General features: G+C 28.1%; 1 protein-coding gene across 1 annotated transcript; it reads right to left on the bottom strand.

Moving 5' to 3' along the window:
- Window positions 1-375: 375 nt before the first annotated feature.
- Window positions 376-6,279, bottom strand: LOC107168372 (uncharacterized). The gene is made up of 6 exons (XM_015517758.2): window positions 5,837-6,279; window positions 4,891-5,081; window positions 4,389-4,563; window positions 3,842-3,925; window positions 3,032-3,194; window positions 376-2,288 (listed from the first exon to the last, which is right to left on the bottom strand). Exons 1-6 carry the CDS (start codon window positions 5,861-5,863, stop codon window positions 1,711-1,713), a joined length of 1,218 nt encoding a protein of 405 aa, XP_015373244.1. The 5' UTR covers window positions 5,864-6,279; the 3' UTR covers window positions 376-1,710.
- Between the last annotated feature and the right edge of the window lie 13,501 nt (window positions 6,280-19,780).

Consider the following 19,780-nt stretch of genomic DNA (forward strand, 5'->3'; position numbering starts at 1 on the left):
TATGTATTCTACTATTCAAGTTCTAAATTTTAGAATTTATTAAATTTGATTCACTCAGAATTAAATAGATCATAGCCTGCATAAATATTGCGTTAAGTTAATATCAAATGTCTTATTTAGGTAGTAGATGAAAACAATACAAGGGGTAAGTAGTAAAGATTGATGTATTATTAACATTTTTTTCTTTTTCATTCAGTTGGTATCGTTTTTTGTTAAAATACATAAAATCAACATCGAAATAACAGTTAAACCAATGTGCTCAAAACAAAATTTATGAATATTTTTGGATCAATTGAAATGGTGTTAATTTGAATATTGTGGTATATATTAGAAAGGTAAACATATTATTTAGGTAAATATTACACAAACATAAAATTAACAAAAGTATAAACTATGTAATGAAAAAAATAAAAACAAATAATAATAATAATACAAATAATAACAATGATGCCATAGCTGTATAAATTAAAACAATAAAAACAAATGTAAACAAAAAATGTTTTTTAAGAATTTAGGTAACTAAAAATTTTTTTTTAACACATCTTGTCTTAAGTATTATACTTAAACCATAAGAAAGAAATAAATACAACACTATTTGTCTTAAACTTTGTAAATGAATCACTTTAATGTCATTTATAAAAATTGTATTACATATTATAATATATTATCTTCTAAATAAATAAAATAGTAATTTTTGGTTTTATTATTATCTATAGTATAATCAAACCAATATTTTAAAATACGATAATGCAGTCTGGTCAGTACCTGTAAATCAATTTTCCAGAATTATAGTAGTTGTTATATAGGTTGATAAAATTGATTAAAAATATAATGTTGTATAAATTACTTTATATTTTTTTCTAGATGACATAAATTGGCAAAAAACCTTAGATGACGTGAGTTAAAATAATATGTGGTCTGATTTTGATTATAAAAATTATATCATTTTATACATCACACTATCATCATCATTTAGCGTGAAATATGATATTAAGGTAAAAAATAATTTATAGGTCAAAGTTGACACGGCCTTAAATGCTTTGGCTGGTTTTGGGAGAGATGTTGAGAATTAAATGGAAAAAAATATGCACAGTACAGGATTTGAATCCGTGACTGCGTTATATTAAGCCCCCGTAATCTTATCATTTCGATATTCTCTCACTTAGGCCAGAGTGGCAGTGTATTCAATTGAGTAAATTGTAGACAGGTTGCTATCATGCATGTACTTCAGTACTTGCTTGATGCATACTACGCTAAAGTATCTGTTGGATGAATACTATAAAATTACAGAAAAAATTTTGGTTTTAATATAGTGTTTTGCCAAATGTCTTCATTCTCATTTTTTATTAATGAAATTATTCAAATTCTAATATTTAGAATTTTTAAAAATACTAAAAGATGATATTTTCAATTTTTATATAGTATCATGAAATTTAAATTGTCATAGAAATATCATAATGAAGATTTTTCACGCTTAACAATGATAAATAGTAAAGTTGACATAATAAAACAATGTATTTAATATTATTTATACTTCGCTTAATATATATTTAATTTTATCAACCACCTAATTATTGTCAAACAAATCGCATACTCATATTTTTACCAATTGTAAAACTTTTAAGCAAATCACACAAATTCATATTCTTACCAATTGTATAACTTTTAAACAAATCACACACATTTATATTCTTAAAAATTGTTTAAATTTTAAATAATTTCTTCGTCTGATATCATTATACGTGTGTGTTCGTTTGCATGGATGTTACGGTCTACCAATTTTTGTGCGTGTACCAAAGGTTCATCATACTCACCGCTAGAAGAACGACTTTTATAAAGAATAGGACCTGTATATGGTGTCGCAGCGTTATCTAACAATATATTATTACTGCCTTCTTGTAAGCGTACTGAACACAATCTAGAACGAGCTGATAATTTCAGTCCATTATCAGAGGAATCAGTTAAAGATACAGAGTTTTCAAAATATGATGACAATTCTGGTTCTGATACTAGAGATTCTGAACTTTTGGTTGTCATTGGTCGTTTACTATATTTTGTGAGTGTGCGCATTTGCTTATCAGAGGAATCTGCTTGAGGTGAATGACATTCTTGTTGGTTTGTATTAGGGTCACCAGTTTTGTTAGCACATGAACAAGTAGAACAGTGTCGTTGAGTTAACCTCTCTTTGAATCTTTCTTCTAAGACTTTTGCTAGGATTGATGCTGAAACATTGTTTACAGGTTGTGATGACCCTTCTTCGCTATCTCTTGATGACTTGAGATCTTTATCTAAATAATAATAATAATGATAATATATTTTGTTTTAATTCTAAAAGAAATTAATGTGCATGTTTGAATGTATGTTTATATTAATTGTTACAGCTAATTAGTGTTGAATATTGTGTTTAGAATAGATAGTGCAATCGGTTATACATACATGAAATGAACAAATCTTACATATAGGTATTGTGCTATTCTATTGTTCTATTATGATTAATCCAGACAGATACAATAACCAACAGGACATACGCATAAGTGGTGACCAGGATATATATATATGAAATATTTTTGGTAACATACCGAGAAATTTTGTAACCTCCGATGCACTTGTTCAGGATATTTTTTTATTAGTTAAAAAAAACATGTGAATGATTTTAAACATATTTCCATTCAATCTTTTTTTTGTTTTTTTGAATTAATTAAACATAATGAACTCAAAGATAATTTAAAATTGTATAATTTATAATATATATACTTGAATAGTTTAAATTATTTATTCAAGAATGCATTACAATTATTAACATAATTTAACTATTTAAGTTAAACCAGTATAAGGTATGTATAAACATGATCAATTATCTCAATTAGCAATAAGATAGCTCACATTAAAACATGTTTAACTATTTTTCTTGAACCAAACATCTTGTATTTCAATAATTTATCATTTTGGAAACGGTACTAATATTTAAAAAAAAAGAAAAACTAACACTCATTATACCTTAATGAAAAACAAAAATTATTTTAAAAATTACCATTACTCAATGAATACACCATTGCTGTTGGAGGAAATGTAGTAATTGGTACTTTTATAGTTTTTCCTTCAGATTTCTGTGCTATGTTGCCATTTCCGTCTGACAATCTTCGTTGTTTGCTAAAAATATAATTTCGAACTTTGGATTGCAATTCACTTGGCAGCTGTAAACATAATAAAAATTTTAATACATTATTACGGTGTCATGACAGTTAACTGGTAAAAACAACAGATAAGCAAACTGATACTGACAATGTTTCAACAATATAATATAGATTTTAAACTAGTAAATTACATAGCTTAAAATATTTAGGAATGTAAATAAACATATGATGCATGTAAGTTTATCTACCATTTGCTCATGATATAGAAGAAATATGGTTAGTATGGTTACTCATTTGTTTTCTTCATTAACTACCTTAAAATACATTTTTTTTCTTATTGAAATATCTACCTAAAACTGTTAAATTTATATTTATGTTTTAATAAAATGGTAGCAAGGAAGATATAAATAATAATCAACCTTCATTTATAACCATTTTTTTTTTTTCAAAAACCATTAATTGATATTGAGTCATTGAGTGTCACTATTTATTGAGACTTTGTTAGAATGTTGTTATAAAAAAGAAGTTGAGAACCACTGGATTAAGAAGTAAAATAGATTGAATAAGTATAGTAAAATATTGTTGATGATAAAACTCATTAATTATTCACATTAAAATTGTACTTATTATTAAATATATAATAGATAAATTCAATTATTAATATACTTGTCATATTTAAATGACTATTAAAATTAAAATTTACTTACATTATCATATTTTTGAGAAACAAAATGAGATGGTTTGCACTGAAGTAATTGAATAGCAATATTAAGATCATGTTTATACCTTTCCTGTAACAAATCAATGCAGAAAATTAATAATATTTTGTAAAATTATTAATAATAAATAGATATTAGTGGATTTATAATAATGTCATAACATAATATAACGTATCTAAAATAATATTAAGAATTAAATAATACCTTCTTAAAAAAAAAAAATTAAAAAAATTACCTATTGATATAATTATTCTAATAATCTTAGTTGTCCAAGTAACTTTTACAGTCAGTTGGTTCACAAGAAAACAAATAATTCTAATTTACTAATTATTTCATTAAGTCTAATTCTGAGAGTGATTCTTACTTAAAGAAATTATTTTAAATAGTATAGATTTGCTGCCTTTGGTTAATTTGTATAAGTAGTTTGTATATAAAATCTTGTCAGTATCAAGAATTTAGTAAAAATATTTAATTTATAACTTGATTTATTAAGAATATTAAATAATTTTCTAATGATATTCTAATTATAACTTACATTTTCATCATTCAATTGATTCACTTGAAATTGTTGGTCAACCAGTTTTTGAGATATAATTGTGATTTCTGAATTTAATAAATTCTTTTCTGATTCAGTTTTATCAACAAGTAATAATAATTTATCTTCAAGACTTTGATTAACACGTTGAACTCTCTTATGTGATTCTAATAATCTAAATGAAAAATATTTTATTTTCAAAATATATTGTTATATCATAGTTAATTGTTAAGAATAACCATTTAAAATGTAATATTATCAACTGACATGGCTATTTTTAAAACTTTCATTAACAGTTGTTATTTATATTGTTATACTTAACAATACATATACCTATATTTTAGGTAATGTAGTGTTCATAATTTATCTGTGCATATGATATAATGTGTTATTTAAAATAGATGGTATGAAAAATAAAATTGGTCCTTATAAAAATGTATTATAATAATATGTTTTGATTAATTATCCATGTTTCATTAAATAAAAATTATTAAGTGATTACCTAGAATATTTGTCTTGCCATATTAATATTTCATCTGTTAATGCAGCGTACTCGCCATGAGGAAACTTTTCAGCTTCACAGAGAAAATTAGTCTCCATGTTTACAATGTGATTTTCTCTTTCTAAGAGTTTTTGTTTTAGATTTTCGATTTCAGCATGTAAATGTAAGCTAGTCTGCTCGCAACTACAGTCCTGAACATAAAAAAATGTTATGCTTGATTAAAATACTTATATAACTTTAAAGTGTATTAGTTTAAAATAAATAAGTAATAAAACATTAAAAACAAGTTATTATGATCCCCTATAATAATATAATAATTTTAAAGTATTTAAAGATTCTTTTAAAAAATAATTGTTTTAAATACAAAAATGAAAAAACTTTTACCTTGTAAAAACTAGCTATCTATAATAATATAATACATTTTAATTTGCATGTATAACAATGTCATAATATAGATATAATATTTATGTGTCAAGGAATTTAACATAAATATAGGTATCAGGGAATAATATAATAATTGTACCTATAATAAGTAGGTAGACCATTGACGATTGTAAGACATATGGTACGGTTAAAATATTCCAAACTACTATTTTTACTTATTTTACTAATTCCTAACTTACTTTCAGCTAGGTACTTTTCACCTGAAGGAATATTGATAAAACAAAATATTGAGGATCTTTAGATAAAGGAATAGAACCTGATCGGATAATGTCAAACCAAGAAAAAAAAAATGAGGAATTTATCTACAAACGGTGACGGAGACAGGTATTGGAAATTAACCAACCGAAGAATGAAACGCTGTGTGTACTACGGTTAGACACCAAAAAGATCATCAGGTTTAGAGATGGCAGACAATGTTATAATAGGTATAATCAAGGAACTCAGAGACCGACGATAAAAGGGCTGAATATCAGTACTATTATAATATTGTAGGTGTACTCACATTTTTGGTTGGGGCGCGCACGGCCATCAGTGCTAAAAGTGCGCGAGTGGAACGACGAGGACCTCGCGCGCACGGACGGCAATGAGCGTCGGCGGCAGCAACCGGACAGTATAACGTCGATCAACGGACCCCGTCGGAAGAGGGACGCAACGGCGGCGACGGTGGCGTCGGAGTATTACGTGCACGTCCGAACGTCAACGTTCGGTGTCCGAGTGTGACGGCGAGCGCCGAGAGGAGCACGTCGAGTAAGCAGCGGCGGCGGCGGCGGCGGCGGCTAGTACAAGCGCGCACACGCAAATACACACGTGCGCGCGCAAAGGGCTGCCCAGTAGGACAGACGACCCTGCGGATTGACGGCGACGACGGCGGCGGAGGTCTGATCACTCTGATCGGCGATCGTGCCAGCGCCAAAACGACGATAATAGTATTGTTATTTAACAACAACACTAATAATAATAATAATATCAGTGACGTTGTCGTCGATGTTTTTGTATCAGTCTCGGGAGGTGATAACGCGCGATATCAAAGTATAGTATAATATTATTGCTGGCGGTATCCGCGGTATATTAATAACACAACGTTGTTAGTACGTCGTCGTGTCCCAAAACCCAAATGTTTATGTGCAAGACGTGACTATAAACCGAAACGGTTTCAAATCCACGGTTACGATTATAGTATTTTAGCTATTTAATAAAATCGTGACATTAATTTGTACCGGGAAGAAACGAGTGCCCGTGGGTTTACGGACTGTCGCGACGTCACACGTAAAAGCGGCAGGTGTGGGATAGGTGGGTGATTGTAAAACGTGGCGGCTGCAGCTCCGTGTCTCCGTGGTCCGACCGACCGCCGCTGATTGACACAAACAATGATGACTGATAAACGAATATCACGTAACACATTAGTCACGATTGTTGTCAATGTTAATGTGGTTTACAGGTTAAATATTATTTTGTATTTACAGTATAGGTACTGTCTTCGTGTTTAAAACATCAAAATATTATTTTGTAATTGGCCAAATTAAAAATGTGATAAATATTTATGTTATTTAGGTTAAACGATTTCACTACAGGAAGAGACTGTAAGTGTTGTTGATGACATCATTAATACTTCAACCAATAACCACACGGTGAAGATGTAGACGAATATTATATTTCTTAACTATTCTGTGGGTACCTAACGGAGTATCGTGTTACCATGCACAGTTTCATCGTAATAACTACCCACCACCCACCATTAGAGATTACCTACTTTAGGGTTGCCATAGGTACGTCCCGGGTTTTCGGAAAAAATATTATCCCGGGGGCCGGAATAAAACTTCAACAATTCAGGTTAACATTTTGTCTCTTACACATTTCTAGTAGAACAATAATGTTGTTTTGACAACGACCATAGTCAAGTAGGTACTCAAGTCGATCAAACTTGATTGAATGACAAACAGTGTTTTAAATAGGCAGGTAGACTAGACTAGAGACTAGACAAGGTACCTACTACCTAATTATTTTGAGTTGATGACGATTGACGATATTATTGATGAATATCGTTATTCGTTCCCGAAATGGTGGTCGTCACAATCACTTATAAATTGGTTACCTACTTTTGTTCATTCCGATTTGTAAAATTAGGATAAGTTTTTTCCAACAATTTTTGAATATTATTACTTATTACACTTTTTTTAAATTATCTCTGCCCTCCTCCCTAGAAAAATTTCTACGGATGTAAGACAACAAAATAATACGATATACTCGTATAATATGTAAATTCTAGATTGAAGTAGTGTCGTTTGGACACTCCTTCCATCTTCCATCAAGCCGTCCAGTTTTGTATATTAATCAACCATATTACTTATTGTATTGTTTATACAGATTGTATATATTTTCTTTTAATAAAAAAAAAAAAAAAAAAAAAAATATGTAAATAATACACATATAATGCTATACAATAATTATATCAATGAATAATGATTATACCTGCCCAGAAAAATTAAGTGTATTACAGTCCATAATTATTCAGTATTCTACCTAAAAGCCCGGCTAAAAAATTCCAACGTTATATCCAACAATAAAAGTTCAGTAAAAAATCCAATCGGTGTTTTTATTTTTATATAATTACTCGCGCATGAATTATTATCATTTAAATTCACATTTAACTTGTAATTTACCTTTTTTAAATACCTAATAAAGATTTAAATATTATATCTTTGAAAACCATACAAATTTGTGTGAATAGATACCTATATATTTTATTAACGATTAAAACAATTATTCATTATTGGATTTTTCTATCGGGTTCCTTGTTCCTTGTCAATCAAATCAATCTTGTCAAAAATCAAAATAATATTAAAATTCTGTTTTTATGAAATATATTATTATACCATTTGTACCTACTTTTATTTGTCTTTTAGAAATCTAGATTATTGTCAGAAACCTTAACGAATCGTGGTAGTTTAAAATTTGAATGGCTTATGACATTTTTTTTCACTTATTCGATGAATATTGAATATTTTTTTATATTTCGACAAGTTTAATAATTATTACTCATTAAATACAATAAAATAATTTTTTTTTAAACTTAATAAAGGTGTTAATTAATATTTTATCTAGTAGAAAATTAAAATGATAAAAAAATGTATCGATTACAAATTACAAATCTACCTTTTTTTTTGGTAAACAAATAGTAATTGTATTGTTTATTACACAAAAAGTGAACTCACTTGTTCAAAAGCATATCAAGCGTTTCACTAAGAAATCATTTGCTTTACATCGTTGAAGTAGGACACTGTCAAAATATTTTTATAATCAATTATTACAAAACAGACGATTTAACTGAGTACATTTTTTCACATAAATCTATTTTTTCAAAATTTTTATTTAATTGTTGTATATTTTTATGATTCTTCTGCATATAAAAATATGATATAATATCATCGTGTAATTACTTTGTGCGTATAAGTAGGTAGGTACTGTATTACTCTAATAATTTATCATAACATTATGATTTAAAGTTTAAACATTAAGCAGAATATAATAATGTAACGAGAATCGATGTGGTTGATTGCACTTCATCGTTTGACGACGCTAACGAAAAACAATCGCAGATGTTATTCGTGTATAAACTGCCAATCGCAGCTGGTAAATGGACAATGGTAATGGTACCTAATTGGTATCACGTGCCGTTATTGTCGAGTATCGACTTCTCTAATCGGAGTTCTGCCTCGTTCTAAGGTCTTAATTACCACGCACTAGTCAATGGTCATCCTATCGAGGACAAGATATGTCCTTACGTTTTAATCTTCCGTTCGTCGTCCTGGCGGCGTCGTCCTCTTTTCTACATCATATTGCGTTATCAAGTTGAGAAAGCCTTACTATACTCGGCACTCGGCTAGTTTACCCACCGTCAAAGATTGTTCTATACACGGAGTCACCCACTCGGCTACTCTGGACCTACCGCGGACTTAAAATAAATACGTAGTATTATTAAACTTTATACCATTTACCGTATGATACATTTAATTCAACACTCATTATTTTAAAAGCCGTTACAAATTGCATAGCTTTTCCAAAATAATATAATTTTATAATTTACTTGTATAACAACAACATGCATTTTCAATTCCTTATTCCAAATCAGAATATTTCTATGAATTGGTATTTAGATAGGTATTTTATAAAAATCAACATGTTGATGAGTAGATCAAGAGGTGTAATGTTTCAAGTTAAGATATACGGAGTGGAGTGGTATACTGCATCAGGCGCAGTACCCTCTAAATATTGACCCACCATACACGGGTATCAACTATTCAATAAGTTCAATTGTTTAAATACTTATAAGTTATAAGTAATACAATATTTTCCCAAAATTGGGTCCTTTTAAATCAAAATATGTATCTACATCAAATTATGTTCTCTTTTGGATTATGAAATTAAAAATCTGTAGCCATCTTCATTTAAAAGAGTATAAAAAAAAACAAAATTATGATGATAAAAAATATAATAAATAATTACCCTTATTTTTGGTTAGGTTAGGTACAAAGTAGAAAGAGTTCAATATTAATAGGTTTCTCGTCTTACTCCAGGTTCCCGATGTTATTATATTTTTATCGGTTCACCGCATGTAAAATCAGTTAAATCACCTGCGCCGCAAAATTATTATTTTTATTTATAAACTTGCAGCAAACGGCCTCGTCCCGGCGTCGTGTCCCTCGCGACGGCGGTCACTCACATACCCATTCCTGTTCTTGGATGTGGGTGTGGGTCGTATGCAAATTGTATTGTGCCACGGCTGTCGTAGGTTGTCAAAATATTAAATTTATTGGGTTTAATGTAATAGCTGGTATGTCAATATAATATTATAAATTATAATATTATGTAGGTAGGTATATATTATGTAGCTGATATTTAAAGTGTCAGTGGCGCAACTAGAATTGTTTGAGCTTGGTTGTGTATTACATTAAATTGGTATCTAACTGAATTTTTATTTTTTTTTGTAATTAATACGAATTATCTTATACATTTGTTGAGTTGTTAAATATCATAATAACTACAGTAAGGTTGCTACACATTATTGTAGTGAAATTCATTATTTTTAGCTAACTGCTCTAAAACATATAGCTTCCTTATAGCATAAATTATGAATAATTTACTACTGAATTAAATTTTGAAAAACTTTTATTTTGCACTCTCTGAATTTTGATAATAGTTTTGTGTATTTGGCCTTTCTAGGTTATTGTTATTTTCATTTTGTATTATTATAATTATTCAACACGATATGTGTGCACGCCTATACTTAATTAATAATATTTTACAAATGATAGAATTTCATATTTATGAATTATAATGTATAAGTATACCTACTACTATTATGATATATAGGTAGGTATATTTATATATAATGCATTTTATACTGGATGTTTTGAAATTTTGATAGGTACGTTTCAACCTAAAAATGTAGTCAAGTCATTTTATAGAAGCTTGGTATCGATCAGTGAACAGTTGTGAAGCTGTACTTATTTATTCAGTTTAAAAAAATACTTTATAAAATAAGTGAACAGTATAGTTTATTTTTAATACACTTACCTAATATTGTTTTATACTATTGTAATATTAAACAAATATATCATATATATATGAGTGAGTCACAATTTATGACACATCATACAATTTGGTCACTATTACAGAAATATCTACATTTATCAGGTGTTTTAGTAATTTACAGTCTTAATCATAATTTAAATACATTATGATAGTACATAATATTATCTAGATATTACCTATAAATATTATTCATCCTATCTTTAATTACCTTTATCTGGACATTTTTTTTTTGTTTTTTGCAAATAAAAGTAATAAAACACGTTTTAAAAAAAATGATTATAATTTACGGGTATGGATGGGTTGGGAGTGGGTGTCTGATTCCGCACTAGCAGTCTACCTCTTTCGATTGTGTCACAAGTCAACGCAATGATGACATAAATTTTGATTATGCTTATACGAAAATTAACTGTAAAATAAATTACGTTTGTAACATTTGTATTACCTATAGTGACACTATAGAGTCATCACTCATCAAGTTATGTTTATATAGGGTTAATATTCTTATTTTTTATTCAGACATATTTGATCAAATTCACGATAACGATAAAACTTACATAAACTTTCCAACAACATGAAATTATTTTTAAATTCTTTGTTTTTCCATTTATATATTATTATAACGTGTTTTTTGTGCTTGTATTATGTTCACAACGTTATATTTTTGATTTCTAGAATGACATAAAGAGTTCATGCATTATTATTATAGGTAATTATTAATAGGTATGTACTATATCTATGTATATTACATTCACATAATTTGCTAAACTTAGTCTTTCTACATTTCTACAATGTTACAATAAAATGTAATATTTAAATTTATAAATACGACTGCGAGCTTGCATACGTTCTAAAAATTTTAAGCTCTAAGAAATTTTTCAAATGCACAGCGATTGCATGTATGCAAATAATGTACAGTTGTCGACTTAAAGTAGTTGGGTATAGTTATAATACTTTCGGTACACTACGGTCGACTTCTCATTAAAATTCCTCAATCTATGGGTAAAATAAATAAGTTCCAAGAGCGGGCGATAATAGATATATGCTGTACGTAGGTAGCCTTATCTACACAAATACGGCGTGACCGCGGTTTTTACTAGCGCCAATAATGAAAATATACTTTCTAAAGTTCCACATATTATATGCATTTACTTTTCAATCGATACATCCCATGTGAAACTTTTAAGATAATTTAACTACTCCCAAAAGTGCTTTCCGAGAACCACACAACATTGTTTACAAGTCGTTACGCGATCCACCCGTGAAATAATTCACACGGTAGGTACGGGAAATACTTAACCCTGAAAGTTAGATCGAGTGCGGTCGTTTATGATGGTTGGACCTTTATCACAAATTGCCCACGTCATATTGGTGAATAATATACTCAAATTAACAAAAACAAAAATTATAATAATAATAGTTACGAAAAAACGGTTTATCTAGTTATATTTGAAAACAAAAAAATAAATACGATGATATAAAATGGAATATATTTTAAAAGTATTAAACTCATTATCGTCGAATCTAATTAACTTAAAGCACGGTTCCCTATTCATCGACGTTCTACTTGAAATCAAATCTCGTCATCAGTGACTATAAGAGTGCACTCGTGGTTGTCAACTCACCGACATAAACAGAAGACAGCTTTCAGGATCTCTGAACACTTGTCTCACTTGACGCTGCAGGGCTAACGTTCTTTACCGCCGCCATTTGCAGATAAACGAGCACTGAGAGGACGACAGTCCCGTCTAAATATTGTATTTCGTTTTCAACGTCAGAATATCTCCTAGTATTGTAATAATACTGTTAGACTTGGCTATCCGGACAATCACGCCCCGTGCTGATCGCCTGCTTAGGCCTCATCAACCTGAATTGACTCCACTGTCCCAACTTATGAATAGATAAGCATTTGAATAAAGAGCAACGTGATAGTGTATAACCTGCAAGTGTTATTATATTGGACGTGACGACACTAAAATTGTGCACTAAAACACTATAATAACTTTTTTTTTTTTTTAATATTCTTTTTGCATAGTTTTCAAGTCGTTACGAAACAAAAATTTTATTGTGTTATAAACAAAATTACCTATATCTTTCATCATCATAATTTATTCATCGGTTTTTATGTTTTGACAGGGGCGTCATTTCAATATTTGATAGGTAAGGCATAATAATGACTGGCCCTATAACTTTAACACTTTTAATAAATTATATATAAAAAAAAGGCGTTCGCTCCGCTCGCTAGTTAGCCCAATTTTTATTTTTATTATTATTTTTATACTTTATAATTTATATAACACAAACTGTAGCCGCTTTTGTTAACATACTAATTATTAAAACATAAATACCTAATCTTAACTCACATCAACATATTATTATAATCTTAAATGTAGGTAGTTTACTCTGAAAACCAAATAATTAATAATATTTGTATAATATTAATAATAGTTTCCCAATAAAATATGCATTAAAGTACCACAACTGTGGCATTGTTTCACTAAGTATACCTTATTTGAATTATAACATAAAAAAATTATAATACTTAAATTTAAAAAAGCAATAAGCATGAGCAAATAATAAAAACAAAGGAATTAAAGACTAAAATATTCAACAATCGTTGGTAATTTTAAAAATTGTTATTGTTAACGAACATTTACATTTATCAGTCATATCTCTGTCATAGTTACATTACATTATACTGGTTACCACGGTCCACCACGTCGATATAGCTGATCTTTAATCGTGGTTTTTAAACTTACTTTACCGTTGAGATAACGAATATAGTTCCATAGAATAGAATAATAATAATAATAACGTATTAATTTATATATTATTATGATATACCCGCACACATTTCTAGGTATTTTTATATTATGTAGTATATTATTCTAGAATAGTCAGTAGATTTAAGATTATATTGATTATTATAGAAAACCCGGCCCGCTTAGACCCGGCCACCGGCCCATTTGGCTACTTTAAAATCTAGGGTCGGGCAAATGCCCCCCCCCCCCAAATGACGCCCCTGTGTTTTGAATACATTTTTAATTGCATAATCTGGAGCAGAATATTATTTAGACTATTTCGGTCTATGGTAATTACATCTTGGGAAAGTAATTTATTATAATTAAAACGTAGGTATAAGTTTTTGAAGTATAGACTAGTGGGATAGTGGACTAATATTTTACGTGGTACCTACCTACCTATGTACCTCTACCGGCTATACCACTCAACTCCGTTTACCAGAACTAACACTTTAAGTTCTTATAAAAAGTTAAATATATTTGTCCAAAATTCGATTTTCACATCATATTGAAGTACTCCAAGGTATATTCTGTTTTGAAATAAGAAATTAAAAATGTATTTGCCATCAAAAAAACTAAAATATTTAAAATTGATAATCTTAAGAATATATAATTTTTGTAGAAAAATTATGTTTAAGACCCCTAAAATTATCTAAAAAAGGTATTTTAAAAATGTTAATAGTTTTTTAAATAATAAATAATGTCTCTCCCAATATGCTGCTTTGTACGCGTAAATAATTATGATTTTTGATCAGATTTTGTCTAGATAATTTAAATACTATAATATTATGTATGCGTAAAATAGTAATTGATGAACTTTGTAATAGGTACTTACACCATTATTTTACGCAATAACTAACAGTCTTATATATTTTACACAAGCTTCAATGACTATAAGAACCATTAAGCATTAATAAATAAGTAATAATAATAAATAATAATTATCGTTTATAATAACACTATAAATTATATTAAATTATGTTGTGTATAGTATTGTATATTATAAATTATTACATTTAATATTTATTATGAATACGATGCTGGCGATTTTCAAAATTGTACGTTACATGATTAACCGTAGCGTACTAGCGTTGCTTCTGGTAGAGTAGGTATTAAAACCATATTATGCGTACAATAGTGACACTTTATATTTTAAATCTGAGGTCTTCGGCATTTGTTCATTAAAAAAACTTAGCTCTATTATTCTATAACAATAATGAATCAAAACATGGTTAAATAAATTAAATCCTTACTTAAGGCATAATTTTATGGGGTGTAGTAACTAAATCGGCTGTAGTCAATTTGCACCAAAATTGACCCAAAATATTTACAACATGTGTAATTTGCACCATTTTTTTTAAATGCGTTTGTAATTTGCACCAAAATTAAAATCGATTATTTTTTCGATAGTATTTCGATAGTACAAACTTATAATTCTTTATATCCTATAATATAAATTTAGCTTAGTTTTTATTTATACAATAGATGAGTTTATGCATATATTAATGTAAGTACTAAGTTTATATAAAATTGTATAATTACGAGTATAAAAAAAAGTTGGCAAATTAAAGAAATTATATGTTATTAAATCGTATTATTATTATTAAAATTATTATTGTCATTCGTATCAATCTATTCTCGACATCTACGAAGATACCGAATATTTCAAAATCGAATATTCCATAATCGAACAAATAAATAATCATTTTGGTACAAATTACAAATTCTATTTTCGACTACCTGAGGGTGGTGCAAATTACATACCCTTATTTTGGTGCAAATTACAAACACTATTTTTGGCTACCTGCAGTGGTGCAAATTACATATCTTTAATTTGGTGAAAATTACAAACTCCCACTAAATCTAATCCGAATAAATTACAAATCATTGAAAAAATAATTTTCTGAGATTAATATTTTAAACCAACGGTTTTCAGCTTTTTGTGTCGCATACTATTACACGAAGTCACGTTCTCCTCCTCACTACAATAAGATTAGAGTATGTTTGATAAAGGATACCTATTATACGTCATCAAATTTATGTTGGTTATTGGTTTAATTTTAATAGAAATAATAGATTCCAATATAGTTGTTTTTAAAAGTTGATGAATTTGTACACCTCCCTTGGATGATAAGAAAGCATTCTCAGGTTGAGGGAAAGATTTTCACTATATTGTGATGTGTATGATGAGAAATGTCATGTTCTACAATCTTACAAGTTAAAAGTGGGAAAGTGAATGACATTTATTTTGCCTATATGTAGAGTAGGCTACAAGTGGGTAGTGGATAAAAATTATTCTTATTTATTTTTATATTTTTCAATCACTATTGTAGCAATATTTCAGTAGTCTTGTATTAAATTGTCAAGCTATTTGATTGAACAAATTGCAATTATTGATATTTTTATAGAAAAAAAACTAAAAAACTGAAAATTTCTTATGTCCATAAACAACTCAAAACAAGTCTAAATATTTTAAACATTTTATAATAATAATAAATATAATATAAATATAATTTTATAATAGCTGCACGTATAAGGTGTAACTATTCTATCTTGTATACAATAATTCAAATAAGGAGTCACTTTATCAAAAAACAAATTGTAAAATTATATATTTTCATTAATATTTTGTAAATAAATAATAATTGTAATAGTAATAATTTTTATGGGTAGCGGGCCACCTATTATTTTAATGAAAAAACTAAAACTAAAATAATCAAAAATGGATACTATGCTTGGAATGTGTGTTTCTATAGAATTCGAACAAAGAAATGGCTCTCTGGGTTGGAGGTTGATGACACCTAGTTGGTATAAAACCGTTAAAATCAGTACAGTTGTCTTGTAACTTTTGTTTGAAGTCACAGTGTCGTTTACTACTAAATAAGTAATGTAAGTGTATATTGACAAATAATGAAATACGACATAAAGTAATACATTACAACGAAAGTTAAGTCACTTACATATACTATATTAATCAGACAATCGAAAACAAATTGAAAAATACAATTTATAAGACTAAGTCAATTATTAAGTTACTTCATTGTTAAGCAGCCCGTTAAGGGTTGAACCTCATCATGCGGCCTTATATATAGGCACTGCTGCTGGCTATGGATGAGATTGGTTATCACATGGTTGGAAGTGGTTAAAGCTAGTGGCTGAATTTAAGCATGAAAGTGACAACACATGCCTGTTGGCCAACAAGGTAGGTATCGTGTATAATTATTAATTTGATATTTTTCATGCAAGCCGCGCGTTAAAAATTTTACGATACGATTACGATTTAGAGAGAATTCGTAACATAATAAGTGCGTTTATACTCGTATAGTTTATTTTGTTGGTAGGTACCGAATAATATACAACTGGACCGAGAGCGTATTATTTCTTGTCCAAGTGACCATATACACATACCATATATGCACTTACCTACCTATAATATATGATAAAAGTGTGCCCGTGCGTGTCTTTCTGCAGTTCGCCGTAATAATATATATGGTTATAAGGTCCATTCGGATTTCGAATGTATAACTGATTCTGTGAGCAAACAGAAGATATTTTACAATTAATTATTTGCACAGTAAAATACTAAAATGTAAGTATTTATAGCACCTGCAACAGCTATATCACATAAGGCAATATATTTTTCTTATTACACAGAAGATATAATATTTGAAATATTTCTCCCCTCTTGATAAAATATTACTAACATTTGGTTTTATATTATTATTAATGTTTACATTAACGATCTCGATATTAGTTTACGGAAATTTCATTTTATATGATACATAGAGTGATTCGCTAAGCATGCACATCCGTTTTTTCTACAAAAATACAACTATTCAAAATCTGATTTTTAGAGTTTTTAATTAGACCTACCTACTTAAAGATCATATTTTCAATTTTTTGAGTTTTTTTTTTGGAAGTATATCTACTTGAGAAGTGCCCAGTGGAGTTCTATTAACATCTGTTTTAAGTTCAAGGTTAATACAATTTACATAATAAATACCAACATGGTTTTTAAATAAATATAACAGATTATATAAGTAGGTTTGAGTAACTTTTTATTGTAATTTATACTAAAATTATTAAAAATAAAAAAAATTGTAGATATTGCCCTTTTTTAGGGCATTATTTAGAGTTTTTAGGTCATAAAAGCATTTTTTTTGGACATTTTTCGGGGTTTTTGAGGGCATTAAAATCCCAGCCCTACTTATAACGCATGTCGTACGTAGTATGTCATGTAAATATTATGTATTACACCAAGTCGTTATTGTAGAATATTTATGGAGGTAAATTTGAAGCAAATGGACTGTCAGAAAAAACATACACACACTACATATATTTTTTCTTTTTTTGCAATTGAGTAATTCCTGTTTTTAAAATAAAAACCCTTTTATACGGTAAATTTATTATTTGGGAAAATTTTTCTTGATAATGTTGACGTAGAGATCAGATTCAAAATTCTAACTAATAGTTTTTTAGTGTATTTTAACTTTGTGTACCTTCTACCTACCAAGAATAATTGTAGGCCCATAATAAGGGGTTAGAAGATAATATGATGTTTTGTTCATTTGATATTTTTAGTGATTAATATTAATCTAACAACATTAATAACTTGAAAAACTTGATCCAGTATTATTTCTACTTAAAGTTTTTTAAATCATTTTTAAGAACTATTATTCTAAATTTATATGAATATTTTAATAACCGAGAAACGGATCGCTGAATTTTGAATAACGTATATCAATATTTTCAAAAAAATAACATGCAGTAAAAAGAGGAGAGGGGTCTTAATTGAAAGATTAAGTTTATATCACCACAGTACAATCCTTAAGTAAAAAAAATTTCAACAATTTGAAAATATAGCCTCGAGTATATTCAAAATTTCCAAAAATCAGAATTTCAATATTAAATTCATGAATTTTGGTTAACCAGCATGTATGCCGATATAAACGTATTATACTTATTCGTTATGTTATATTATTGTACAATATACTAAATGTTATTTTAAATATGTGCTAAAATACCAAAAATAATGTATAAATCGATTCATAAGTATATAGAAATACCTATAAATTATAATATAATATATAGGTGATATGTCTACAGTCTACCTACTAACATATTATTGTTATAATATTGTCTGCGGGCTTTATCTTTTTTTTAATAACTTTTTCCGATCAACATTCTATAGATAACCTGGTTACGCGTGTATTGTATGATATAATATATTATATTAAATAAAGTCATCCGAGGAGTAAATTACATCGTAGAAAAGTGTAAATATACTAAAGGTACACAGTCGGTATTTTTATTATATTAAATATATTATATTTTAAATTACAATATTATTGTTGTGTGATGAAAACGACGATTTTTATTTGCATTGATTTTCTCTCGGGCAGTGTACAGCGAGTATGTACAGAATATAAATATACAATATATATATATATATATATACCTACACACTAAGTGTAGTTCTAGAATTGAAACATTTTTTATTCAAATAGAAAACTACGTATGAACAGGTAGATGCACAACGAAATATCAGAATTCCACATGCATAAGGTAGTAATATGCAGCGTAGAATGTTTATTATAATACGGAAGGTATAGAGATATAATAGGTACGCTATAACTCAATTTTTTCGTTTCCCTTTATATATATTATACATATATTGTAATTCGATAAAAATATAAATATATAGCAACATTATTACATACTAATATAATAGTATGTAATGCATATGTATAGTGTATACAGGACGATTCACCGAATATGTTTTTTTGTAATGATTAATTAATTCAAATCTTGATTGTGAAATTTTGAAAATGTCTATTATATTTTTAAAGACCATAATAATATAATAAATTTGTTGAGATTTATTATATTACTATGGTTTCTTTTTGATTTTAAAATCAAAATTCATAATATCTCCAATGTTCACATATCATATCAAGTACCCCAAAAAATACTTTGAATATTATAATATGATGTACAAGTTAATATAAAATTTCCAAAAATAAGATTTTTAATAATTTCACTGTCGAAAAAGAAAA

The sequence above is a fragment of the Diuraphis noxia genome, unplaced genomic scaffold (assembly GCF_037042655.1).
Source record: "Diuraphis noxia isolate RWA-SAM2 unplaced genomic scaffold, SU_Dnox_SAM2 contig0001, whole genome shotgun sequence".
Lineage (NCBI taxonomy): Eukaryota > Metazoa > Arthropoda > Insecta > Hemiptera > Aphididae > Diuraphis > Diuraphis noxia.

What these genes read in the sequence shown, in the direction of transcription:
- LOC107168372 (XM_015517758.2), bottom strand. Translation starts at nt 5,863, where the DNA reads ATGGCCGTGCGCGCCCCAACCAAAAAT. An exon ending in TGCGCGCCCCAACCAAAAAT is followed by an intron (nt 5,082 to 5,836) that starts GTGAGTACACCT and finishes TTTTATGTTCAG; the next exon opens with GACTGTAGTTGCGAGCAGAC. An exon ending in TGGCAAGACAAATATTCTAG is followed by an intron (nt 4,564 to 4,890) that starts GTAATCACTTAA and finishes TTTTTCATTTAG; the next exon opens with ATTATTAGAATCACATAAGA.